Below are 23,574 nucleotides of genomic sequence, written 5' to 3'. Positions count from 1 at the left end.
GGCTTACCCACTCCCTCTCCTGGTTCCTGAATGCACATATGTCTTAGCCTTGATCCGTCAGCATATTCCATCCTCCACTTTCCCCTGCACTTGGTTCGGGGTTGCCCACTTGACCCAAGTCTGTCCAATCAGAGCCAAACTCAGAAAATCTGAATGTATTATTGGAAAAGAGCAGCCTCTTTGCCCAATATGGAGTGCTAACTATGAGGCTGATGTAAAATTAAGAGCTCTGGGACCTCCACAGGAGGAGGGACTGTGTAAAAGTCATTTAACACTGAGAAAAGTGGTGCTGAGAGATGTTTAATGACACCACTTGAGTCCCTGGATCCAGGAGTGCCTAAAGACCCACCTCTTGGCTTTTTATTTCAGTAAAATGAATCTCTTCCCCCTCTACTTCCATTTTTTAAAAGTATTTTGAGTTGAGTGTCTACCACTAGCAACTAGAAAAGCCTTGTTACCCAGGATCTGCCATTAAATTGACACAGAAGGAATAAATGGGTATGATGTCTAGAGAGAATTCTGAAATAAAGAGTAAAGAAAAAGAGCTCATCTAAATAAATATTGATTTAATAAAAGTACCATAGCAAATAAACTACTGAAGTAGAAATCCCATAGGATTTAAAAAAATTTTGTAGTTGTTTAGCATTTGCATAGGACTTTTTGAATAAATGGCTTAACAAGACAACTTCCTAATACAATACAAAAGTGTTAAGTGCAAATATTTTAAAGAGTAACATCACTGAACAGTATTCAATGGTGGAAACGATACCTTTAGACTTAGAAAAAAAAGTTCTTGACCATAAGTATAAGTTTGGACTCTATTTTCTAACTTTGTCTGAGAGGCCATTATTCCCAAATGCTGTTATCTTTCTGATAAAAGGCTCATAAGGCAGAATAGCTTGTTCTGTTTTGGATTTTTCCCCCTACCTCTTTTTTCAAATGAGTGAAGAAAGAAGTAGATCCCATTAAAAAGAAAGAAAAAGGAAAAACAATCTATGGTTACCCACACTGGACTTCAGATACAAGATCTGAGCCTTTGGGAATCAGGTCACCGGCCTGTAGAGGCTCAGGACCTTGTCAAGGTCAAGTCTGCATCTCTGGGGAGGAGATGAGAGGCTCAAAGAGCCGCCAAGCCAATGGGATTCTTTGCTGATTCTACTAGTGAGGGTGGGTCAGTTGATGGAACTGACCCAGAGCAACAAGATCTCCAAAACTGTCTATTGTAGACCCCAACAAATAAGTGAAAAAGCTAGAGGACACCTCCAGGAAGTGTTTAACTACCCAGTCCCTTCTAAGTCATAATTCTAACGAGCAAAGATGATCCAACAGTGTTCCAGAGGTGCTTGAATAAAACCTTTGGTTCCATTCAGCTGGTCATTCCTGGTAGAGCCCCTCTACGTGTGCAGACTTCATGGCCAGCGGACAGTCACCATTGGAGTTGTGTTGTGGCAATAGCCTGTTTGGTAACAAGAGGAAATGATTAGTTCTAAGGCCTCTTTAAAGAGCAATGTTGAGTGTACACGACTGAATAAATGACATTCTTTGTTGGTTTATTTTTGGCTGCTTCTTGCAACCATACCAGATCTGGAGCTACACTAACTTTACAGATGAGGAAACTGGGAACACGAGGTTAAAATGCCTGAGTTAAGGGTAGAGATTATGATCCTTTTCCCTGTTCTAATTTGGATATTACATTTTTCTCCAATTACTGTTTGTGCCCTTACAACAATCCAGTGAGAGAGGCAGAGCAAGGAGTAGCCCTGTTTAACCCATGAAAGAAAACTGAGAACAGAGATGTTGGATACCTAGTTCAAGATCACACAGCTAAAAAATGGCATAGCTGGGATTTAGACCCCTATCACCAAATCCTAATTAACTGACCATTTCTTTACATCATTAACAGAAGGGAGATGTAGTAGGGGGAGAGAAATAGGTCTGTCTTTTTTCATCCCAGTGATGATAGGTTTCAGAGGGAAGTGAGAGCAGAGGTAACACTATTGGTATTAACTTAACTGGCTCCATGGATTCTCTCTGAATTTCAAGTAGCCTTCCTAACATTGATAATGCATGGTGGGGAACTATGGCACACACCAGAGCTTGGCTGACCAACACACATTCTTAAAGTTTTTTTCCTTGTGGGATTGTACTCCAATTCCCAGCCTCTCTTCCAGTTTAGCATGGCCATCTGCCAAAATTCCAGCCAATGAGGTTGCTTGGGGTAAGAAAGGGGGAGGTTCTAGGAAAGAATTCATTTACTTGATAAAAAAGATCATACTCAGTTGGTGAGGGAGGACTCATTTATTTCTGCCTTCATCCTGCCTTGAATGTGGTTGGTGTAGCCCGGGCCACAGCAGCTTTCTTGTGGTCAGGAGGTGACAAGTCAATGGGGCAACACAGAAAAACAGAAGGCGCCTGGTACCTTGAGGAAGCTAGGCTGGTTCTGTGCCAGTACTGAGCTATCTCTAGCTTTTTGCTATGCAATAAAAATAAATTCCTATTTCTTTAAGCTAGTATCTCTTGAGGTTTTTCATTACCAAAGCATTACTACCTTACTACCTGATAATTAAAAAAAAAAAAAAAACTGAGAAGGAAATCTTACTCCTCCATAAGAAGAGATGTGAGGATCTCCTCACATCTAGGCACCTCCTAGCTTTGGAGACTGAGTGTGATGTGACCAGGGTTAGGGTGTTATTTGTGAGAATCTCCCCAAATGGTAAAGGTTGAATTCTTGCACTGACATGTACTTACCTAAGAGAAAACCAGTAGTTGATGAGGCTGGAGACCACCAGGTAGGACACCATGATTGTCCCTGATATGACGAGGGACACAAAGCCCAAGCCACACAGGACACAAAGCAGTGAGAGGCCGCCCACAGAGATGACCAGTCCTGGAGGAGAGCATGTCAAAAGAATCACTCATTGAAAACAGACTGAAAATGCCAAACCCTGTACCAATGGGTTTAAAACAACAGTTAATTCAGAAAGGTCCATCCAGTCAAGGCTATGGTTTTCCAGTGGTCATGTATGGATGTGAGAGTTGGACTGTGAAGAAAGCTGAGCGCAGAAGAATTGATGCTTTTGAACTGTGGTGTTGGAGAAGACTCTTGAGAGTCCCTTGGACTGCAAGGAGATCCAACCAGTCCAACCTAAAGGAGATCAGCCCTGAGTGTTCACTGGGGGGACTGATGTTGAAGTGGAAACTCCAATACTTTGGCCACCTGATGTGGAGAGCTGACTCATTTGAAAAGCCCCTGATCCTGGGAAAGATTGATGGCAGGAGGAGAAGGGGATGACAGAGGATGAGATGGTTGGATGGCATCACGGACTCAATGGACATGGGTTTGGGTGGACTCCAGGAGTTGGTGATGGACAGGGAGGCCTGGCGTGCTGCGATTCATGGGGTCGCAAAGAGTCGGACGCGACTAAGTGACTGAACTGAACTGAAGTGAGCAGATTTCCCATAAAAATCCAGACTTCTGGCATTACTTAAAAAAGGGGGCAGTCTCAATACCCACATGATCATTGTTGCATGGCACCAACTGACAGGCATTCCAGTTTCCTCCAGGCCCCAGTGTACCCAACTGTATCGTCCCTTGGACTGCTTTGCTCACTTTTGCTATCTGCCTGGCCCATGGGTATTTGAATTTGAAACTCCCTCACCCTCAAGGTCAGGGATGGACTCCCAATGGAATCCTCTAGAAGGAGTTAGCCAAGGCAGTAATAGGGGTGGTAAATTAGGTCCAATGTTTCAAAGTGCCTAACAAATACTATAACTTGCACTTACCTACAACCTATGGAAATAAAGGCTATGCAGGCTAAGTAAAGTAAAATCTAAACATAACTTTTGATTACATCTTTTACAACTCCACCTGGCAACCATTATGCAGTAACCATAAGGTCTGAATGATCATTTTACCCATCATTATTTTTAATGGGAATATTAATGAGTTAGCATCTAATAAGTGCAGAGCAAATATATTTTTATAATATGGGGTATATGGGGGAAAATAGTAAAAGGTACTACAGAAAGAGCATGGTTTTTATAGTTGACATGACTGAGTTTGACCCTAGTTAAGGCATTTGTAGTATGACTTCCTGGGCCTCCTTAGAGTTCTAGTTTCACTCATCTGTAAAAGGAATATAATAATAACTACCTCTACGTGATGGCATGACGATTAAATGACTATCACACACATAACAGTCTGTGGTAGTTTTTGTCTGCTTAGCACACTTTCTCTTGCCTCCCTCATAGCCAAATTTCCCCTTCCAATGTAGAATTAATAACATGGCAAATGCTGCATGGCAGACCTCCTTCCCCTTGCCTCACAAGTGGTCAAATAGCCCACTCGGTACTTCACAGTGACAGTTTCAGGGATGGACCATGGAAAGAAAGGAAAATAGAAAAAGTAAACAGATGTGCTGCCTTTTCATAAAGATTCACAAAATCCTAGACCAGTATTTTTCAAAGGATGGCTAACAACCACAAAGAAATGGCAGACATCTCTTTGTGGATTATGATCTGGTTTGAAAAGGCAAACTGAACCAATCAGATTTACTTTCTCAGTACTTTTAACTTAGCAACTCAGGGAGAAGCTGGCAACAGGCAGTGAGACTTCAGAAGGAAAGGTGAAGGGGGACCCTCAATACACAGCAAGGCACCTGGCATGTGACAGATGCTCAATAACTGTCTGTTGAGTGAATGGCTTCTCTGTTTAATGGCAACAGTTACCATTCATGGAGAAGCTACTCTGTGTCAAGGACCGTGCTAAGTACTTTACAGAACTGTAGGTTTCAATCCTCAGAATTCTCTGAAACAGTATTATTGCATCCCTATTTTACATATGAGGAATTTGAGGCTCAGAGAGAGTAAACAAAGTGTCCAAAATCACACTGGGGGAGGTGGAATTCTAACAGACTCCAGAGTTCATGTTTTAACTACTCCGACAAGCTGCCTTGGTTGATGTGATTTTGACAAGAACAGCAACATTTGACAGGAGTAAGTCATTTTCCAAGAGGGTGGGTAAATGAGTAGGATACCTTCCAGTAATATGACTCCCACAAAAGCAGCTAGGGAGGTAAGCACCACGAGGAGCAGGAAGAAGCCGACAGGAACGGCTGACACAGCAACAAATACCAGCAAGGTGAGGGTCAGAAAAGGATGCCGGTCCAGGTACTGACCCACTGGAGACTTCATAAAGGAAACCACCTGTGGACAAAGGGAAAGAGCAGGTGTGAAGGCCGTGTCTGAATCCCAAGTTGATGAGTTTGCCTGAGCTACAGGAAGTATAAGCCAAGGTCAAAAGGTTGGAAGGCCCACTGGTAAGAAGTCAAGAATAATAATCCTTCCAAGACATGAGCTGCCCCAGCAACGACTTAAGGCAACTGTGGACAGGGGTTAAGTTTGAGGACCCACACAACCTCAAGTCTTGTGAAAGAAGGAAAGACCCGGGCACTACTGCTCGACAGCTTCACACACACCCTCTCAGAAGACATGCTCAGCATATGCTCTGATGTGGTGGCTCAGATGGTAAAGAACCTGCCCACTATGCGGGGAGACAGGGGTTCGATCCCTGGGTTGGGGAGATCTCCTGGAGAAGGGAACGGCAACCCACTCCAGTATTCTTGCCTGGTGAATTCCATGGACAGAGGAGCCTGGCGGGCTACAGTCCACGGGGATGCAAAGAATCGGATGACTGAGTGACTAACACTTCGCTTCAACATATGTACAACTGGCTGCTTACCTTACAGCTGAGGCTACTGAGGGAGGTTAAGTCCTGGCTACTTGGCATCACCTGGGAGCTTGTTTTGGGGGTTTTTTGGGGTGGGGGTCTTTAATGAATTTGTTACAATATTCAGTTCAGTTCAGTACAGTCACTCAATCGTGTCCAACTCTTCGTGACCCCATGAATCACAGCACACCAGGCCTCCCTGTCCACCAACTCCTGTAATCTACCCAAACCCAAGTCCATCGAGTTGGTGATGCCATCCACCATCTCATCCTCTGTCGTCCCCTCCTCCTCCAGCCCCCAATCCTTCCCAGCATTAGGTTCTTTTCCAATGAGTCAACTCTTCACATGAGGTGGCCAAAGTATTGGAGTTTCAGCTTCAACATCAGTCCCTCCAATCGGGATGGGGAATACGTGTAACTATATGGCTGATTCATGTCAATGTATGACAAAACCCACTGAAATGTTGTGAAGTGATTGGCCTCCAACTAATAAAATAATATTAAAAAACAAAAAAACAAAAAACCATCAGTCCCTCCAGTGAACACCCAGGACTGATCTCCTTTAGAATGGACTGGTTGGATCTCCTTGCAGTCCAAGGGACTCTCAAGAGTCTTCTCCAACACCACAGTTCAAAAGCATCAATTCTTCAGCGTTCAGCTTCACTGTCCAACTCTCACATCCATACATGGCCACTGGAAAAACCATAGCCTTGACTAGACGGACCTTTGTTGGTGAAGTAATGTCTTTGCTTTTTAATATGCTGTCTAGGTTGGTCATAACTTTCCTTCCAAGGAGTAAGCATCTTTTAATTTCATGGCTGCAATCACCATCTGCAGTGATTTTGGAGCCCCAAAAAAAATAAAGTCTGACACTGTTTCCACTCTTTCCCCATCTTTTTCCCATGAAGGGATGGGACCAGATGCCATGATCTTGGTTTTCTGAATGTTGAGCTTTAAGTCAACTTTTTCACTCTCCTCCTTCACTTTCATCAAGAGGCTCTTTAGTTCCTCTTCACTTTCTGACGTAACAGTGGTGTCATCTGCATATCTGAGGTTATTGATATTTCTCCTGGCAACCTTGATTCCAGCTTGAGCTTCCTCCAGCCCAATATTTCTCATTATGTACTCTGCACATAAGTTAAATAAGCAGGGTGACAATATACAGCCTTGACGTACTCCTTTTACTATTTGGAACCAGTCTGTTGTTATAATATTGCTTCTGTTTTATTTATTTAGTTTGGCCAGGAGGCATGCAGGAATCTTAGCTCCCCAACCAGTGATGAAACCCACACCTGCACTGGAAGGTGAAGTCTTCACCACTGGACCACCAGAGAAGTTCCTGGAAGCTTGTTAGAAATGCAGCATCTTGGGCCCTGACCCAGATGTGACAAATCAGATTCTGTTTTTTAACAAGAGCACCAGGTGATTTGTACACACATTAAAGTCTGAGAAACAGTGGGGATGAAATGACTCACCTAGAGTCACATGGCTTCCAAGCGGCAAAATCTAGGCATTCAGAGCTAAATCTTTCACTCTGGATGTCACATGTTTGCAATGGCTGCCATTTCATTAGGAGAAAATAGTTATGTCATCAACCTGATACCAGTCAGGCCACAGCCTGACGACTGCTGCGAGCTTATGCTGTGTTAATAGGTAGGTTATCTTGCACCACCAGGCAAAAGGGTTTCTGGAGCTGGCTCAGTGGGGGAGGGCCGCTTTAATACAGAGCAGGCCCTCAGCATCTGTCTCACTGTATCTCACTGTTCGTTGAACCCAGGGTAGGCAAGGGGAGAGTGGGGAAGCTGGAAGAAAACTCAAAGAGCCGTAGGAACTGCAGACATGTTTATGCTCTCCAGGCTGGCACAGGAACGATCGTAGCAGACACAGCATAACATAACCACAACACAACACATCATAACACACACCCCATTACAACACAACACATCATAACACACACCCCAATACAACACAGCACAGCACAGCCGCAAGGGCTTGCCAGGTGGAGCTTAAATATGATTACAAAACAAAAGTAGCCCATGGTCAAGCTAGTACCTCGTGAGGCACATGCGCAGGGCTATAAGTGATCTCAGCTATTACATAATCACTATTTACAAAACACGGGGCAAGAGCGAGAGAACACGGGGCGAGACAGCCTGACCACGCCACCTTAGCTAATCTGCTCTTTCCTTACAGCATCCTCACAAGGACAGGCTTCCCTCATCTTCTTAGGCTCAATGCTGTCTCTCTCCTCAGTGCTGGCATGCTAGTTCCCATTCCCTTGAAAGCCTCCATCATTCCAGAACTCTTCCCCATCAAACGTGGTCCTTCCTTTGGGCTGTGTAGGCCAGCAGGTAAACTGAAGACATAATTTAAGCTATAGTGATCAAGGGTGCCACTAATCAAAACACATGCTCCTAAACGACTTGTTCACCCAAGTGATTCAAATGCAGGAAGTTGGGGGCAAGCTGAAAGGCATGAGGGTTCTGTAGTTCAAGTTGATGACTCACTCTGTTTAACAAGAAAAGGCTGTTTCAAGAAGCCACAGCAATCGGTCTTGGGGCTTCAGTATTGACAAACTTTACTTCCTGCCCGGCCACAAAATGGCATAATGTACACTGGCTACAACGCCTCCAGCTACTCCTTTCTGACAAAAGCTATCTAAGACTTTGCTATTCAGCTTCCCTTGTCAGAGGCTGACTGTGCCAAAAATCAGCTCTGAGCTGGAAATACACACTGTGGATACTCCAGCATCAGAACCCAGTGAGATCTTCTGGTTAGGGCTGTTAGAGGTGAGAGAGAGTGGGGCTAGTCCCTCGAGCTGTCTCAGATCTTGGTTGCTTTCCAGTTCTAGTCCACAGACACCCTGAGTAAAGCCCCAGATGTCATCTGGCAGAATAAACTGTTCTCTCTAATCCTCATAAACAAGAGACCCAGTAATCACAGTGGGAAGGAGCAGATGAAGCTGGAACACCAGAATTCCAGGCTTAGGACTTCATACCCAGACTGTCTAGTACAGTAGTAGCCACATGTGGCCCTGAGTACCTGATACATGGCTAGTGTGACCAATAAACCAGATTTTTAATCTAAATTTAAAAATTGCTATTTGATTCAGTCATTGAAAAAAGTTAATTATATTTCAAATAAGTTGGGTGTGTTCAAATAGTTTTTCAATTATAAATTTTATGAAATCTGAATAGAGACCAAGTATTTCCAGTGGAAAATTAGCATGTGAATTGAGAGGTGCACTGCGTGTATTAAAAAAAGGAATGCTTCATGACCTAAAAGGGTGAGATGGGAGCAGGTGAGGGAGGTTCAGGAGGGAAGGTATACATATATACATATGTATATTTATGACCTATTTGCATTGTTGTATGGCAGAAACACAAACTTGTAAGGCAGTTTTCCACCAATTACAAAATAGATAAAGTTTTTTTAAAATGTAAGATATCTCATCAATGATTTTTTAATATTGATTATATGTTGAAATTATATTGTTGTGCATATATTGGGTTATATAAAATACATTATTAAAAATTAATTTTACACAGTTCTTTTTATGTTTCTTAATATGACTACTTGAAAATTTTAAACTATATATGTGGCTCACATCCTATTTATATTGGAAAGTGCTCACTCAAACTTTATCTAGAAAAAAAAAAGAAGCAAACTGCTGGCTTTTGGGCAAGACTGTCATACAACCAAAGGAATAATTTTCTTAACTAATGTAAACATTTTAATATTTTTTATTGACTTATAATTGCTTTACAATGTTGCACTAGTTTCTGCTGTATAACAACATGAATCAGTCATAAGTATACAAATATCTGGTCCCTCCTGAGCCTCCTTCCCACTCTTCCATCCCACTCCTCCAGGTCATCACAGACCACTGAGCTGAGCTTCCTGTGCTATAGGGCAGCTTCCCACTAGCTATTTTACACATAGTAGCATATATATCCAACATGATTTTACACATCCTAGCAGGTAGATCCAACCAGTCCATCCCTAAGGAAATGAGTCCTGAATATTCATTGGAAGGACTGACGTTGAAGCTGAAACTCCAATACTTTGGCCACCTGATTCGAAGAACTGACTCACTGAAAAAGACCCCGATGCTGGGCAAGATTGAAGGTGGGAGGAGAAGGGGACGACAGAGGATTAGATGGTTGGATGGCATCACTGACGCAATAGACATGAGTTTGAGTAGGCTCCAGGAGTTGGTGATGGACAGGGAAGCCTGGCGTGCTGCAGTCCATGGGGTCCAAAGAGTTGGACACAACTGAGCAACTGAACTGACTGAGCATAGATATGTCAAGGCTACTCTCTCAATTTGTCCCACTCTCCCCTTCCCCCATGTCCATATGTCCATTCTCTATGTCTGCATCTGTATCCCTGCCCTGCAAACAAGTTCATATATACCCTTTTTTTAGATTCAAAGGAGTAATTTTTAAAAAGATGAACCTGGCAGTCCTGTGGAAGAGGCAACAAGGAAGATTTGCAGGGAAACTAGCAAGAGATAAGGATGGCCAACACTAGGTTGATGGCAGAGGAGGAGATGCTGTATGAAAGAGGAATGAAAAATGAAAAATCAACAGGACTGTCTGGCATGGGAATCCAAGAGGAGAAATGCAGGAAGGGACTACTTACAGTCCTTAAGAAATCTAATTTTTTCTTAACCTCTTCTAAATCTGGGGCCTACAACCAAAAAATAGAAAGTCATTCAGATATGCAAAGAGATCAATTTGAGATGCACACAATTAAGCCCAGCAATTGTCTTCCCTTAGGGAGGATGGCCCTGCTCTGACAGTCTGTCTCAGGAGGGGAAGATATGATTCAGTTATGCCTAATAATAATAGAGAATATTCATTAAATGCTCAAGTGCCAAGTATTATTTTAAGGACTTTCAATAAACTTCTTTTTTTTTTCAATAAACTTATTTCTGTCTACAATGCTACGAGATAGATAACAAGGGAAAATTTAACATTATTTAAATTTGGGAATTAGAATATAGCAATTAACTTTTCATTCTCCCAGGCAACAGAGGGTGACACAATGGAAGGACAGAAAGTGGGAGAGCTTATCACTGAGGAACATTTTCCATTCCCAGCCTGAAATAGATCCAGGTATTCTAATCAAGATTTTACAGGCATGGGGCAGTGCTGAATAACTCAGGAATGCAACGTTGGAACAGACTGGCACCATTAAGTGCCAGACTCTGTGCTAAGGCCTTCTCAAATAGCATCTGAGATCATCCTCACAACAAATCTATGAGCCTGGCATTGCTTATTTTAGAGAAGATGAGATGTAGAGTCAGTGAGCCTGAGCAACTTGCCCAAGGTCAGACAAAGATGACTTATTTTAAAATGCACACATGAGGTTCCAAAGTAGGGATGATGTGGCCAGTGTTAAAGGACATGAAGCCTCCATCTGGAACTATTTAGAAGACAGGCTAATTCCCTGGTCTGAGAACGAAAAAAAATAATCAGTATCCACTGTCCTTTGCTACCAGAAGGGCTCTGGAGGGCAGAGGGATTAGGATTTTTTAAAATCATTGGTAATGACAAATCCAAGGTTCTATGTGATAGTTTCTTCTAGATTATGGTCCTATAATTCAGGATTGGGACTCAGGTGCAAAGGAGGTAACTCAAAAACATCCTTTGTGGAAGGAAAGGGCCAGCATGAGAGCAAAACTATTTTGTCACAGGTAATCCACACGGAGATATCACTGACAGGGCGGGGTGGGGGAGCAGTATCTGCCCAGCCCGTGCTCTCTCCCTCTCCTCTCTGAAAACTGCCCCCTCCCACAGCAGGGGTATACCCCTGAAGCCATGTTTATACCCATGAAATGAAAAGTCCCAGCCCAGCTGCCATCTCCCTGGTTATAGGTGACTTGGTCAAGCAGATTCTTGCTCCTAGGAGTCAAGCACCCAAAAGACCAAGTTCCACAGAAGGTGTCAGCAGGAAACTGGAGGAAACATGGGGAGTTAAAGGTACTGTCTTGGGCAAGCGTGTCTGCACAAGTGAAGAGAACAGCAAAGGAAGCCAGGCTGCAGTGAGAGGAGGATGAAGCTGATACACAGGAAAAGTTATAATGAGGAGCAATACAGTTCAAAAGAGAGTATTGAGAGTCACCTCTGACCCCAGTGACCTGCCTGACCATTTTAACCCCTCCTGAGGCTCCACCCTGCTATTTCTTGCCTTTGGCTTCTGTGACAGCTTTACATTTCCCCAAAGTTCTGGCAGGTTCCACCGTTTGTTTGTTTAAGCTATTTTTGGCAGGTTTCTGACTCTGTCAGCCTAAAAGTAAGACATTAAGACTTTATGTTCAAGAGGTTTTCTAAAAGAGATGATGGAGTTGTTTCACGAACACTCGATCTGGAAACCATCTCTTCTTATCTGGAACTCAAAGGGCTTATGAACTCTAAGGATATAAATTACTTAGGACAAAGAAATCACCTAAATATCATTGAAGCAAGGGGATGACTATATAATTAAGGTATAAAAATCTGAGGGAAGTTTCTACCACCAAAAAAGCAATTGGTAGAAAGACCTATGCTTCAATATGGAAAAACACCAATATACAATATCAAACAAAAATATAGAACTACATCTGCCATAATTAAAAACACTGTATCTAAAAATTACATACTGAAGAGGCCTAATAATAACAAAAACAAAAAGATAATACCACCACTAGATTTATCAGTGATGGGTTTACAGGTGATTTCCCTTCCTTTGTCTGCCAATATTACTCTATTCAGACACAATTAATACTAATTAATCAATTAATATGGGCTTTCCTGGTAGCTCAGAGGTTAAAGTGTCTGCCTGCAATGCGGGAGACCTGGGTTTGATCCTTGGGTTGGGGAGATCCCCTGGAGAAGGAAATGGCAACCCACTCCAGTATTCTTGCCTAGAGAATCCCATGGAAGGAGGAGCCTGGTGGGCTACAGTCCACGGGGTAACAAAGAGTCAGACACAACTGAGCGACTTCACTTTCACTTTCTTTTCAATTCAATTAATATAATTTAAAAATTTAAAAGAAACTACTCTACCTCAGGACTATCTGAAGAACACCAAGGCTGAGCAAACTGATGATCCATCCCTCATTCTGGGAGTCAACTGCCCTGGAAGTTATCTAGTTCAAACCCACTCCACTGACCGTGGCTGAGGATCTAAGGTGAAAAAATGAAGAAATGCCAAGAAGTCAGAGTTCCAGTGCTTCAAAATGCCTACCTTAGAAGGTAGATGTGAATATTAAATAAGTTAAGAGATGCCAAGTGCCTAGCACAGTGCCTGGCATATAGTAAGTGCTCAACCAAGGTTAATCAGTGTATAGTCAATTCCTATTATTTGCAGAATCCTTATCTGTGAACTTGCCTACTCACTAAAACTGATTTTTAACCCTAAAATCAACACTTTAAGGTGCTTTCATGGGCATGCACAGAGCAGTGAAAAACATGAACTACCTGAGGCACATGTTCACATCTGAGGTCAAACTAGGTTAACACTCTGCCTTCTTGTTTCAGCTCTCTGAAACTATCCTTTTCATGGTATATTTACTGCCACCTCTTTCTGCATTTTTATGGGGTTTTTTGGTTGGTGGTGCTACACATTTAAAATGTGTAGCAGTACTGGCTTGTATTCCTAGGAATAAGAAGGCTATGATGTGCCTTATAGAGAAAATGCAAATACCAGACAAACTTCATTCAGACAAGAGATACAGCTGCCTATATAGTATAGGCTGTTGGCCTGGAGCTCAATCTTAATAAATCAACAGTATGTATAGGATAAAGGTGACTTTAAACAAAGACACACAAAACAGGCTATGGTTTTATTGGCTGATGAAAACGTTGGCACCAGAAGTTTGCCAGGACCTATCTCCCATTTGAGCAATGGTTCAACTGATCTGTGAGATGCAATTGGAATGGTTCGGTGTCTGAGGTGAGTCAACAGAACAAACACAGATAATGAGAATCAACTGAAAATGTAGATAAGTATGAGCACCTTTCTCACTAACATTAGTAACAAGAATCTCAGTCTGCTGACTAGAAAGTTACTTGTCTAATCTAAAAATAGCTTGCTAGATGCACAGAGTGCCAGAGGCATTTTGGGATGAGTTCAGAAAAGTTTCCTATAGAGTATACTGCTCTAGACTACAAAGGGGTGGGTCCTCAGAGATCCTAGTGGAATTGTGGCATCGAATAAAAAAATCAGATCATCAACCAGCTCACTTTGTTACATACATATATGTATTGCACAGAAAAAAGTCTAGAAGGACGTTCAACAAAATGTTAGTAATATTATCTCTGAGAGCTGTTTTTCCCCCTGAAAATATGCTGAAAGACATATAGAAGAAAACAATAGATATAAAAGTTCAAGAAACCAAAATATACTGTCTCAAGTCCCACTGCCATTGAATGGCTCCTGAGCACTTTTTTAAGTGGCTAGTTCAAATGGAAATGTGCTGTAAGTGTAAAATATACACTGATTTCAGAGACTTAGTAAAAAAAGAATGTAAAACATCTCAATAACTTTTAAAATATTTTTATAATGATTACATGTTAAAATGATACATTTTAGATATATCAGATTTAGTAAAATAACTATTAAAATTAATTTCACCTGCTTTTTTTCTTTTAAAATGTGGCTACTAGGTAATTTTAAGTTACACATGTGTTCTATGTCATATTTACATTGGACACTGGGTTTCTAGTGAAACACTAGTAGTCTTTCATTTTTAGGGTAACAGGTCAAAATTATAACAAAAGGATGGTATCTGTGGTACAGACTGAGAGTTGCCTCTATCTCCAGCTAAAGGGACGATCAGAAAACTAAATTCTGGTCTGTGAGAGGCAACTGGAAGTTTTGTGTATGTGTGACTTTTAGGAAGTCTCCTTAAATTGGAGGTGGCTTGCATGTCTTTTTCTCCCCTCAACCTCTTACTGCTTAGAATGTGGATTCAATGGCTGATACTCTAGCAGTCATCTTGGTCAGTGAGTTTGAAGGTCATAACTTAAACATGACATGGTGGGGAGTTAGAAAGATTCTGATCTATCTCCAAATTTTACCTACTTAAGGGAGAAATAACTTTCTATGGTCTTAAGCTAGTGTTATTTTGGAATTTTCCATTATATGCTCTCATTAGAAACTGACCTTTGAGTTACTCTGGACAGACGCTATCAGCAAAGATAGCTTCCTCTGCAGCTCCTGCAAGTCCTTTGAAGTACTCGGGGGCTCCTCTTTCGCCATCCTGAAACCCACTTCAGTCTCTTTAAGGATTAATTCAACCAGGAAGCTCTTCAATGCAGGGCACAGTCAAATCTCTCATGTCACTTTGTCTCTTGCTGTCACTGGAAGAAGTGAAAAGTATCTTAAACCATTAGTGGTCTTCACTCAATTGACCCAACGAGGGCTTCTGCTGTCCTCACACACTAATGATGGGCATAGAGATGAAGGGTAACCAGGCAATATCTATCAAAATATCAAATTGTACACACCTTGATCCAAAAATTTATTTTCCAGGAACCTGAAGGAAACAATCAGTTATATCAAAACATGCCAAAAGGATGTGCGATTATCCCTGTTTATAATACATACTTAATAGTAAAACAACAGGAAAAAGTTGTCTACTGATAAGAACTAGGTTAAATAATGATAAATTCATACAATGGAGTATTGTATAGCCATTAAGATGATGTTGATATTTATTTAATGAAAATAAGTCTATGATGTGAAAAAAATTATAAAATACCAATTATTACATATTTTATGTATATATCCATAATATAAAATACATATATCCACAGTAAAATAAAAGATCTAGATGGATCTATAACAAGATGTTAATGGTATTATCTCTGAGAGCTTATGTTTATTTTTTTAGCCTGATAAAATGCTGAAAAGAATACAGAAGAAAGCAAGGCTGAAGACACTATTTCAAATCCCACTGCCTTTTTTTTTTTTTTTTTGCCAGAAAGCCTTTCTCAAACAAATGACAGTGGCCAACTTCTTTATTTACTACCCACACTAAACAGGTTGGCTCCCAATTACATTGTGCCATAAATTACTCTCTATTTACTTTTAAGTCTCATTTCCATAACAAGAGAGGGACAAACTTTGCCACAATTATACTCTGTGACTACAATGGCCTGGAATTTCCAGAACTGTCCCAATAATAAAAGCTGTTTGTTAAATTATATATCTATCTTTTAAACTCTTTTTAATTTTTATATAAACAAATACATTATTATTTTATATTTCCCAGAACAACACTGTAAGGCTGGGCTGTCACAGAGATATCTTTTCCATTATTCCTTACAACTAATCTCCTGACCTATAGCACAAATGCTAAAAGATTCTATCACAGTGGACAAAATTAACTGAGAGATGTTCACATTTATTTACCATACTCAACATCCCACATGGTAATTATGTGAGATGGGAAGTGACGATGGTGGTTTAATTGCTAAGTCGTGTGGAATCTTGGGACCCCATGGCCTGTAGCCTGCCAGGCTTCTCTGTCCATGGGATTTCCCAGGCAAGAATACTGGAGTTCTTCTCCAGGGGATCGTCCTAACCCAGGGAGGGAACCCACATCTCCCACATTGCAGGCAGATTCTTCACCACTGAGCCACCAGGAATGACTTATCTCCTAATATCTATAGAGTCTGTTGTTGTTGTTGTTTTAGTTGCTAAATCGTGTCTGATTCTTTGTGACCCCATGGACTGCAGCCCACCAGGCTCCTCTGTCGATGGGATTCTCCAGGCAAGAAGACTGGACTGGAGTAGGTTGCCATTTCCTTCTCCAATAGGGTCTAGTAGCAAATTAAAGCACATTTTAATCACCCAGCTAGAGATTCTCTGCTACAATCCCTTTTGTGAAACAGGAATCCCCTGGACTGGACAGGACTAGACCCTTCATTCCTATATTCTGTCTCTGAAGCTGCAGCTGGCATAGATTAGAATTGGCCATGTTCCCAGCACTCAGCTCCCCTAATCTCAAACCTGCAACGGGCAGGAACAAGCCCAGCTCCCTTCACTGGTTCCCAGGGCCTTGGAAACCTAGGGGCCATCCGGACAGGTTTGGGAAGTTCAACGTGAATAGCGTGGGTAGAAAGCCATCGGCCATAGCCGTAGAATGAAATCAGCTGGTCACCAATCCCTCTCACTCACTCCTCGGAGGGGCCTCCTCAAGCAAAGACAGGTCTCAGGAGGAGGGAAGGGGGCAACCCCTTAATCCGACGCAGCGCACAGTTCCCCGCCTTCTGCGATCTCCGCGCCTTCCGGGCCGAGCCAGGAAAACCCAAGCCAACCCGCCCTTTCCCTTCCACGGCCCACCCGCTAAAAGCCCCCCTCTCTTCCTCGCCCGCCCCTCCCGGGACAAACGGAAAGCCTGAACGTTCCAGCCGGGATGGAGAGAAGTCGCACCGAGGACCCCGTCATTAATTTGGGGAGGAGAATCCACCTTGGGTATACCCTGCAGTGACGGGGCAGGGGAACCCCGTAGGAATGAGGGCATCCGTTTTGACGATTCCTGAAGAGGAGGTGTGGAGACTTCCCAAACAGGTTTCCCAAGAAAGGGCGGGGTCTTCGGGGTGGGATGGGGTGGCAACCCTTTACCGAAAGTCGTAGCAGGTGTAGGTGTGTGTCTGTGTGTCTGTGTGTCTGTGTGTTGTGTGTGTCGCAGGGCTGGGGAGGGATGAGACTTCCCTTAGTTGGGGGGGGGGGGGGGGGTTGTCTAGCAGGGCCCGGGAAGGATGAGACTCCGTGTGTGTGTATATGTCACCGACTCCCCTTTCAACCCACCGCCCCCGCGCTCCTCCATTTGTCCAGCCCGGCCCAGGGGTCTAGCCAGCCGGGGCCCTCGGTCCCCCACGCCCGAGTCCTCACCTGGTCCCCGGGGCCGCGGTGCAGGCGGAGCAAAGGAGAGCTGACGGAGCCGTGGGCGGGCGCGTGAGCCTCCGCCCGCGCCCGCGCCCCAGCCAGCCACGCCCCTCCGCCGCGTGGCCCCGCCCCGCTCTTCCCCTTCCTTTCCCCGCCCCTCCCCTTCGCTCGGCTCCAGCCTCCTGCCGCCCTCCCAGGGCTGCCTGCTTCAGCGTTTTGGAGCTTCCGGGAGAAACCTGAGCGAGGAGCACGTGAGGAAACTTAAGGCTCAGAGAGAGTTGCCGTTCCTACGCTCTTGGCTTGTAGTGAGGGTGCCCCGGCCATCTCTGAGATAGGTGAACTGGCAGATATGAATGGGTTTTCACAGGGTCTTAGGGCTTCTGCCTAAATACCCTGAGCTACCTCTTCTGGAAGCATCTCTGGAGTTCAGGACAGACAAGTGATGAGACGGTTCCTTGACTGAAAGGTTTTCATCATTACTTCTCAAATGCAAATATCATGAGCCAATGAGATCCTTAAAAACTCTGTTAGGTTAGTATCTCCATTTTATACATGAAAACGTCTAATCCAGAGCCGGAACGCATGTTCCCTGACCTGAAATCCAGCCCTATAGTAGGGTTTTTCAAGGGGCAGCGCTGTTGACATTTTGGGCAGAAAAGTTGTGTTGAGGGGACTGTCCTATACGTTGTAGGATGTTTAGCAGCATACCTCACCTCCAACCACTAGATGCCAGTAATGCTTTTCTTCCCTGCAAACAACCGAAAATGTCACCGAACATCAGCTAATGTTCCCTGCATAGTTGTCTAGGTTGAGAACAACTGCGGTAGAACATAGTGGTGAAGACAGTGAACCGGGTCCAACAATCCCAGACTCTGGTCCCAAGTCAGACTCTTACTTGGAGAAAAGGATAGACTCGAGTAATTGGTCTGCTACTGCACAGCTCTCAGGTTCCGTCCATCCAGGGACATGTACTGATATACTTTCATCTGTGACCTGTGTCAGTAGCCATCTGGAGAATAGCTCTTTAAGAAAGAGAAAAGCAATCACAGGGTTGTCGTGAGGACTGGTGCAATAATGGCTGTAAAGAACTTAGCACCTATCAGGAACATGGGAGGAGCCCAAAAATATTTAATGTATTGTGCTTTTTTAAACCTATGTTTTTTGAAGGTTATTTGGTTTCTTTTTTTTAATTGCAGTATAGTTAGCATATAACATATGACATATAAGTATTAGTTTCAGGTGTATGACAATGATTCAATGTTTGTTTATATTGCAAAGTAACCATCATAATAAGCATAGTTAACATCTGTCACCATATACAGTGACAGATTTTTTTTCTTGTGATGAGAACTTTGAAGATTTATTCTATTAGCAACTTTAAATAGGTGATACAGTTTTTACTTCTTTCACTGATTTTGCCCATCCATCAAGGATGTATTAGTTCTACCAACTAATATTTCTAGAAATAATCAGGCTAATGGATTGAGAAATAAGCTTAGGTATATAATAATAATAAGCTAAAGGATCCTGCTCTAACTCCTAACTCTGCAAGAGCCAAGAAAGGGAGAAGCTAATGGTGAAGATAGGGGGACCAACAGATGTGTCCCTAAATTTTTACATTTCAAGCAGTTCTCTGGTTTCATGCCTTTTGTTCAGCTGAGGTGTGATAGTTGCCCCACCCAGGAAAGGGTCGGTTATATTTATATATATATATATATATATATTTTTTTTTTTTTTTTTCTTTTTTTTTTTTAAGGGTTTTTTTCTTTTAGAACATAACAATCCCTCCTTCCCTGGTGGGTGTTGCTTTGGAAAGCTGAAGTCAGGCCTCCATTGGAAATTTTGTTCAAGGATGCCATCTAGGGGTGACTCTGTGAATCTTCTAATTCCTTCCACTCCCATTTTTGCCCAGACAGATAGATTTTGCTTTTCCTTGTTTGTTGGCTGACTTCTGTACAACACTATATATTCCCTGATGGTGGGAATCTTAGCATCTATTTGTAACACAAGGGCTTGGCTCTTGCTGTTATGGGTCAATCAAATAAATCCATGTGCAGCTTCTTCTACACCTTTCCAGAGTTACTTACCCTGGCTAGCAACTATTTTCAGCCTCAGTAATGACCTGCCAGAAGCACTGGACCCTGAATTAGAAGTGTGAAAAATTCCGGCAATAGATTGAGACTCTAAACTGTTAACAAAGATGAAGGCAACCTAGAACCGAGCTGACCTCTTCTCCCATGTTGCCAGATTTAGCGAATACAGGACACCCAGTTCAGTTTGAATTTCAGGTGAGCAACAGGTAACTTTTTCATATGAGTATGTATGGATATCCTGTGTTTTATCTGGCAACCCTATATGCTTGAAGTTAAGGGATTTAAGGCCTGCATCCTCACTTGGAAATTACTGATCAGTAGATTAAGTCAGCAAACAATTCTGGTGCTAGTGAGGTGGTCTGGGTTAGAGGAGGGGTGATGGAATTTTCATTCTCTTTGGCAGATATTTTATTTATTTTCTATCTTCCTTCAGACTACATGTGGGCTTTTAGTTAAAACCATGGAGCAGATACCATAATCAAGTTCCAGCTTTGCCATTGGCCTAGCTGAGTGGCTATGGGCAAATTAACCTCCCTGTTTCTCAGTTTCCTCAGTTATAAAACTTGGGATAATTGTATTTATATTCTCAAATTGTTGAGAAGATTTGGAAACATGATGCTCATTAAGTGCTTTCCACAGTGCCAGCAGCTGATATATATCGAGAAATGAAAGCTATGATTATTACTTTGATGTGTTTGTATACACATAGACTTAAAGCCTTAAAGTACAATTTCAGAAGGAGGCATGTTCTCTACTCACCCACAAGGTCATGAGGTTCATGGGCTCCCTACCAGTCCCTTTCTAAAGTACTTTACTTTGTTGGGTTACAGCTGCTGGGTTTTTTTGTGAGACATGGGGTTTCATATCCTATTATAGGAGGCCTAGTAATAACCCCATTTCTGTCTAAAGTCTCAAACCCTGTCACTGGCTCATTTGTTCTAAACACTATTTGAAACTGTTATGTATACTTTATGGTAGAGAATGCAAGTGTAAGAAATGAGGAGCCTCAAGGTTATTTTCTAAGTATGGAAAGCCAAACTTGAGGAAGAAGAAGGAGAAATAGAAGTACTTCTTACTATATGATGCTCATCGTAAGATTTAGAAATGTTTGTGTTCTGGGCAGGCACTTTATGGAAAGAACATTGAACTCTGAAGTCATGACAGGGTTCAAATTGTGTCAGTAGGACTTGTGAGTCCTGGCAACTTGGATAAGTTGTATATCTTTCTCAGTGTTTGTTTCATCGATCATAAAATGGCAACATCATGGAGTTTGGGGGGAAATTGAATGAAAAAACAAATGTAGAAGCATGTCTCCCAAAAAGAGCTCAGTAAATCGAATTTGATTTTAAAAGAATTTTGAAAGTGACCACTTACCATGTGCTTTGAATGTCTGTGTGCTGTGCTTAGTTATTCAGTTGTATCTGACTCTTTTCAACCAGGGACTGTAGCCCACCAGGCTCCTCTGTCCATGGGGATTCTCCAGGCAAGAATATGAAGTGGGTTTCCATGCCCTCCTCCAGGGGATCTTCCCAATCCAGGGATTGAATGGCGTAGCAGTTAATCATGTCTTTTGTGTGTGAGCATATATGTGCATGTGTTTCTGTGTTTATCATGAGAATGATGTTTAGCCACATTCACAGACTGCCTACTGTGTTGAGTGACCAAACTGTCCCAGTCTGTCCAGGACTAAGGGAGTTCCCAGGAAACTGGGACAAGTTGGTCATCCTTCTACTATGTGCAAATTGCTTTACAGGCATTATCTCATTAAACTCTCAAACCCACCTATGAGGGAGGTTGTCACATTATTGGCATTTTACATTGTAAAAGACACTTGGAGAGATCAAACAGTTTACTCAAGCCACATAGCTAATTAATGGGAGGGGCAGAATCTGAACCCAGACCTGTATGACTCTTGGACCCAAGAATTTAACCACCACTCTGTGTGCATTGGGCTTCCCTTGTGGCTCAGCTTGTAAAGAATCTGCCTGCAATGTGGGAGACCTGGGTTTGATCCCTTGCTTGGGAAGATCCCCTGGAGAAGGGAACAGCAACCCACTCCAGTATTCTGGCCTGGAGAATTCCATAGACTGTATAATCCATGGGGTTGCAAAGAGTCAGACACAACTGAGCAACTTTCAGTTTTCTGTGTGCTTTTCAGTTCAGTCGCTCAGTTGTGTCCGACTCTTTGCGACCCCATGAATCGCAGCACGCCAGGCCTCCCTGTCCATCACAAACTCCCGGAGTTTACTCAAACTCATGCCCATCGAGTTGGTGATGCCATCCAGCCATCTCATCCTCTGTCATCCCCTTCTCCTCCTGCCCCCAATCCCTCCCAGCATCAGGGTCTTTTCCAATGAGTCAACTCTTCGAATGAGATGGCCAAAGTATTGGAGTTTCAGCTTCAGCATCAGTCCTTCCAATGAATACCCAGGACTTATCTCCTTCAGGAGGGACTGGTTGGATCTCCTTGCAGTCCAAGGGACTCTCAAGAGTCTTCTCTAACACCATAGTTCAAAATGTGTGCTTTTAGACTCCTCCAAAGGCCCAGCCTCTAATTGCCTGTCACCACCTGGATCTTGCTAAACACCTTCCCACCTTCCTTTCTGTCACCAAAACTTCCTGCTGCCTAGATGGCCTCCAGCAAAGGGAGAGACCTGGACACAGAGCTGAGTCAAGCCCGGTCTTGTATCGGGGCACAGCAGAGGCCCCTCCTTCCCTAGCAACAGACGCTGAAGCCTGGTGACTGGCTCCAGGACCTGGGTACAAGCTCCTCCAGTGTTAAAATAACCCGAGAGGAGGAGGAGAGGATTCAGGCCCCAGAGGGATAGTTTGGTGAGTCGCTGCCTCCCCCTTCTCTGTGTTAGTGTGTGACTCTGCTTCAGATTTTCCTCTGCTGTGAACTCAGTGTGTTCCTGGAAAAGTTCCAAGAGAAGGGCCACTCAGTGGAAGGGAAGTGTGGCCTTTGCAGGAAGCCACAGCACAGAGCTGGCAGAACCCCAAGGCTGCTGTTTCATTCTTCAGCTTTCCCCTCTCTCTTCTTCTACCAAGAAACTGCTCAGTGGGCTGAAGTCTATGACCTCAGAGAGGCAGCCCCGTGAACAGAGCTTTCAGAACATCTGTAAAGTTCCATCATCTGTGACATCCCCATTATGCTATAAGGAAGTGTGAATCTCAGAGCCACTGATAGAAGAGGAAGAAGCTGAGAGAGCTCGTTGTTCCTTTTTTTAATAGGTCCAGTTAGAATGGACAAGATGAATGACACAGATTGCTCATCTCAGAAGGTAGGCGTGAATTTTAGAGTGTGTTTCTTTTTTCGTTCAGTTCAGTCGCTCAGTTGTGTCCAACTCTTTGCAACCCCATGGACTGCAGCACAACAGGCTTCCCTGTCCATCACTAACTCCTGGAGTTTACTCATACTCATGTCCATCGAATCGGTGATGCCATCTAACCACCTCAGCCTCTGTCATCCCCTTCTTCTCCCGCCTTCAATCTTTCCCAGCATCAGGGTCTTTTCAAATGAGTCAGCTCTTCGCATCAGGTGACCAAAGTATTGGAGTTTCAGCCTCAACATCAGTCCTTCCAATGAATATTCAGGACTGATTTCCTTGACGATGGACTGGTTGGATCTCCTTGCAATCCAGAGGACTCTCAAGAGTCTTCTGCAACACCACAGTTCAAAAGCATCAATTCTTTGGTGCTCAACTTTCTTTATACCTGTAATATTTTCAGCATGTAGGGAATTTGAAAGTGGATAGGAAGGAGGCATTTCAATCACAAACCAATAGCCATGTTAGATCTCCTTGACCAAGCATGTGCATGCCTGCATGCTCCATCCCTTCACTCATGTCTGACTGTTTTCAACCCTATGGAC

General features: G+C 43.1%; 2 protein-coding genes across 2 annotated transcripts in view; one reads left to right on the top strand and one right to left on the bottom strand.

The window, feature by feature from the left end:
* Window positions 1–546: 546 nt before the first annotated feature.
* On the bottom strand, window positions 547–17,730 carry LDAF1 (lipid droplet assembly factor 1). Its single transcript, XM_065924470.1, has 5 exons — window positions 17,617–17,730; window positions 14,881–15,077; window positions 5,037–5,205; window positions 2,749–2,887; window positions 547–1,456 (listed from the first exon to the last, which is right to left on the bottom strand). Exons 2-5 carry the CDS (start codon window positions 14,974–14,976, stop codon window positions 1,375–1,377), a joined length of 486 nt encoding a protein of 161 aa, XP_065780542.1. The 5' UTR covers window positions 14,977–15,077; window positions 17,617–17,730; the 3' UTR covers window positions 547–1,374.
* The window catches only part of DNAH3 (dynein axonemal heavy chain 3), a 241,660-nt gene continuing 235,243 nt past the window's right edge, over window positions 17,158–23,574 (top strand). Inside the window, exons 1-2 of the mRNA XM_065924469.1 lie at window positions 17,158–17,292; window positions 22,935–22,984. Of these exons, the coding sequence (XP_065780541.1) occupies window positions 22,946–22,984 (39 nt within the window). The 5' untranslated portion in view covers window positions 17,158–17,292; window positions 22,935–22,945. The remainder of the gene's footprint in view (window positions 17,293–22,934; window positions 22,985–23,574) is intronic.

The sequence above is a fragment of the Muntiacus reevesi genome, chromosome 2, assembly GCF_963930625.1.
Source record: "Muntiacus reevesi chromosome 2, mMunRee1.1, whole genome shotgun sequence".
Classification (NCBI taxonomy): domain Eukaryota; kingdom Metazoa; phylum Chordata; class Mammalia; order Artiodactyla; family Cervidae; genus Muntiacus; species Muntiacus reevesi.
This window is presented reverse-complemented; position numbering and strand designations above follow the sequence as displayed.

What these genes read in the sequence shown, in the direction of transcription:
- LDAF1 (XM_065924470.1), bottom strand. Translation starts at nt 14,976, where the DNA reads ATGGCGAAAGAGGAGCCCCCGAGTACTTCAAAGGACTTGCAGGAGCTG. An exon ending in GGGAGTCATATTACTGGAAG is followed by an intron (nt 2,888 to 5,036) that starts GTATCCTACTCA and finishes GCTCTCCTCCAG; the next exon opens with GACTGGTCATCTCTGTGGGC. An exon ending in AACTACTGGTTTTCTCTTAG is followed by an intron (nt 1,457 to 2,748) that starts GTAAGTACATGT and finishes GTTACCAAACAG; the next exon opens with GCTATTGCCACAACACAACT.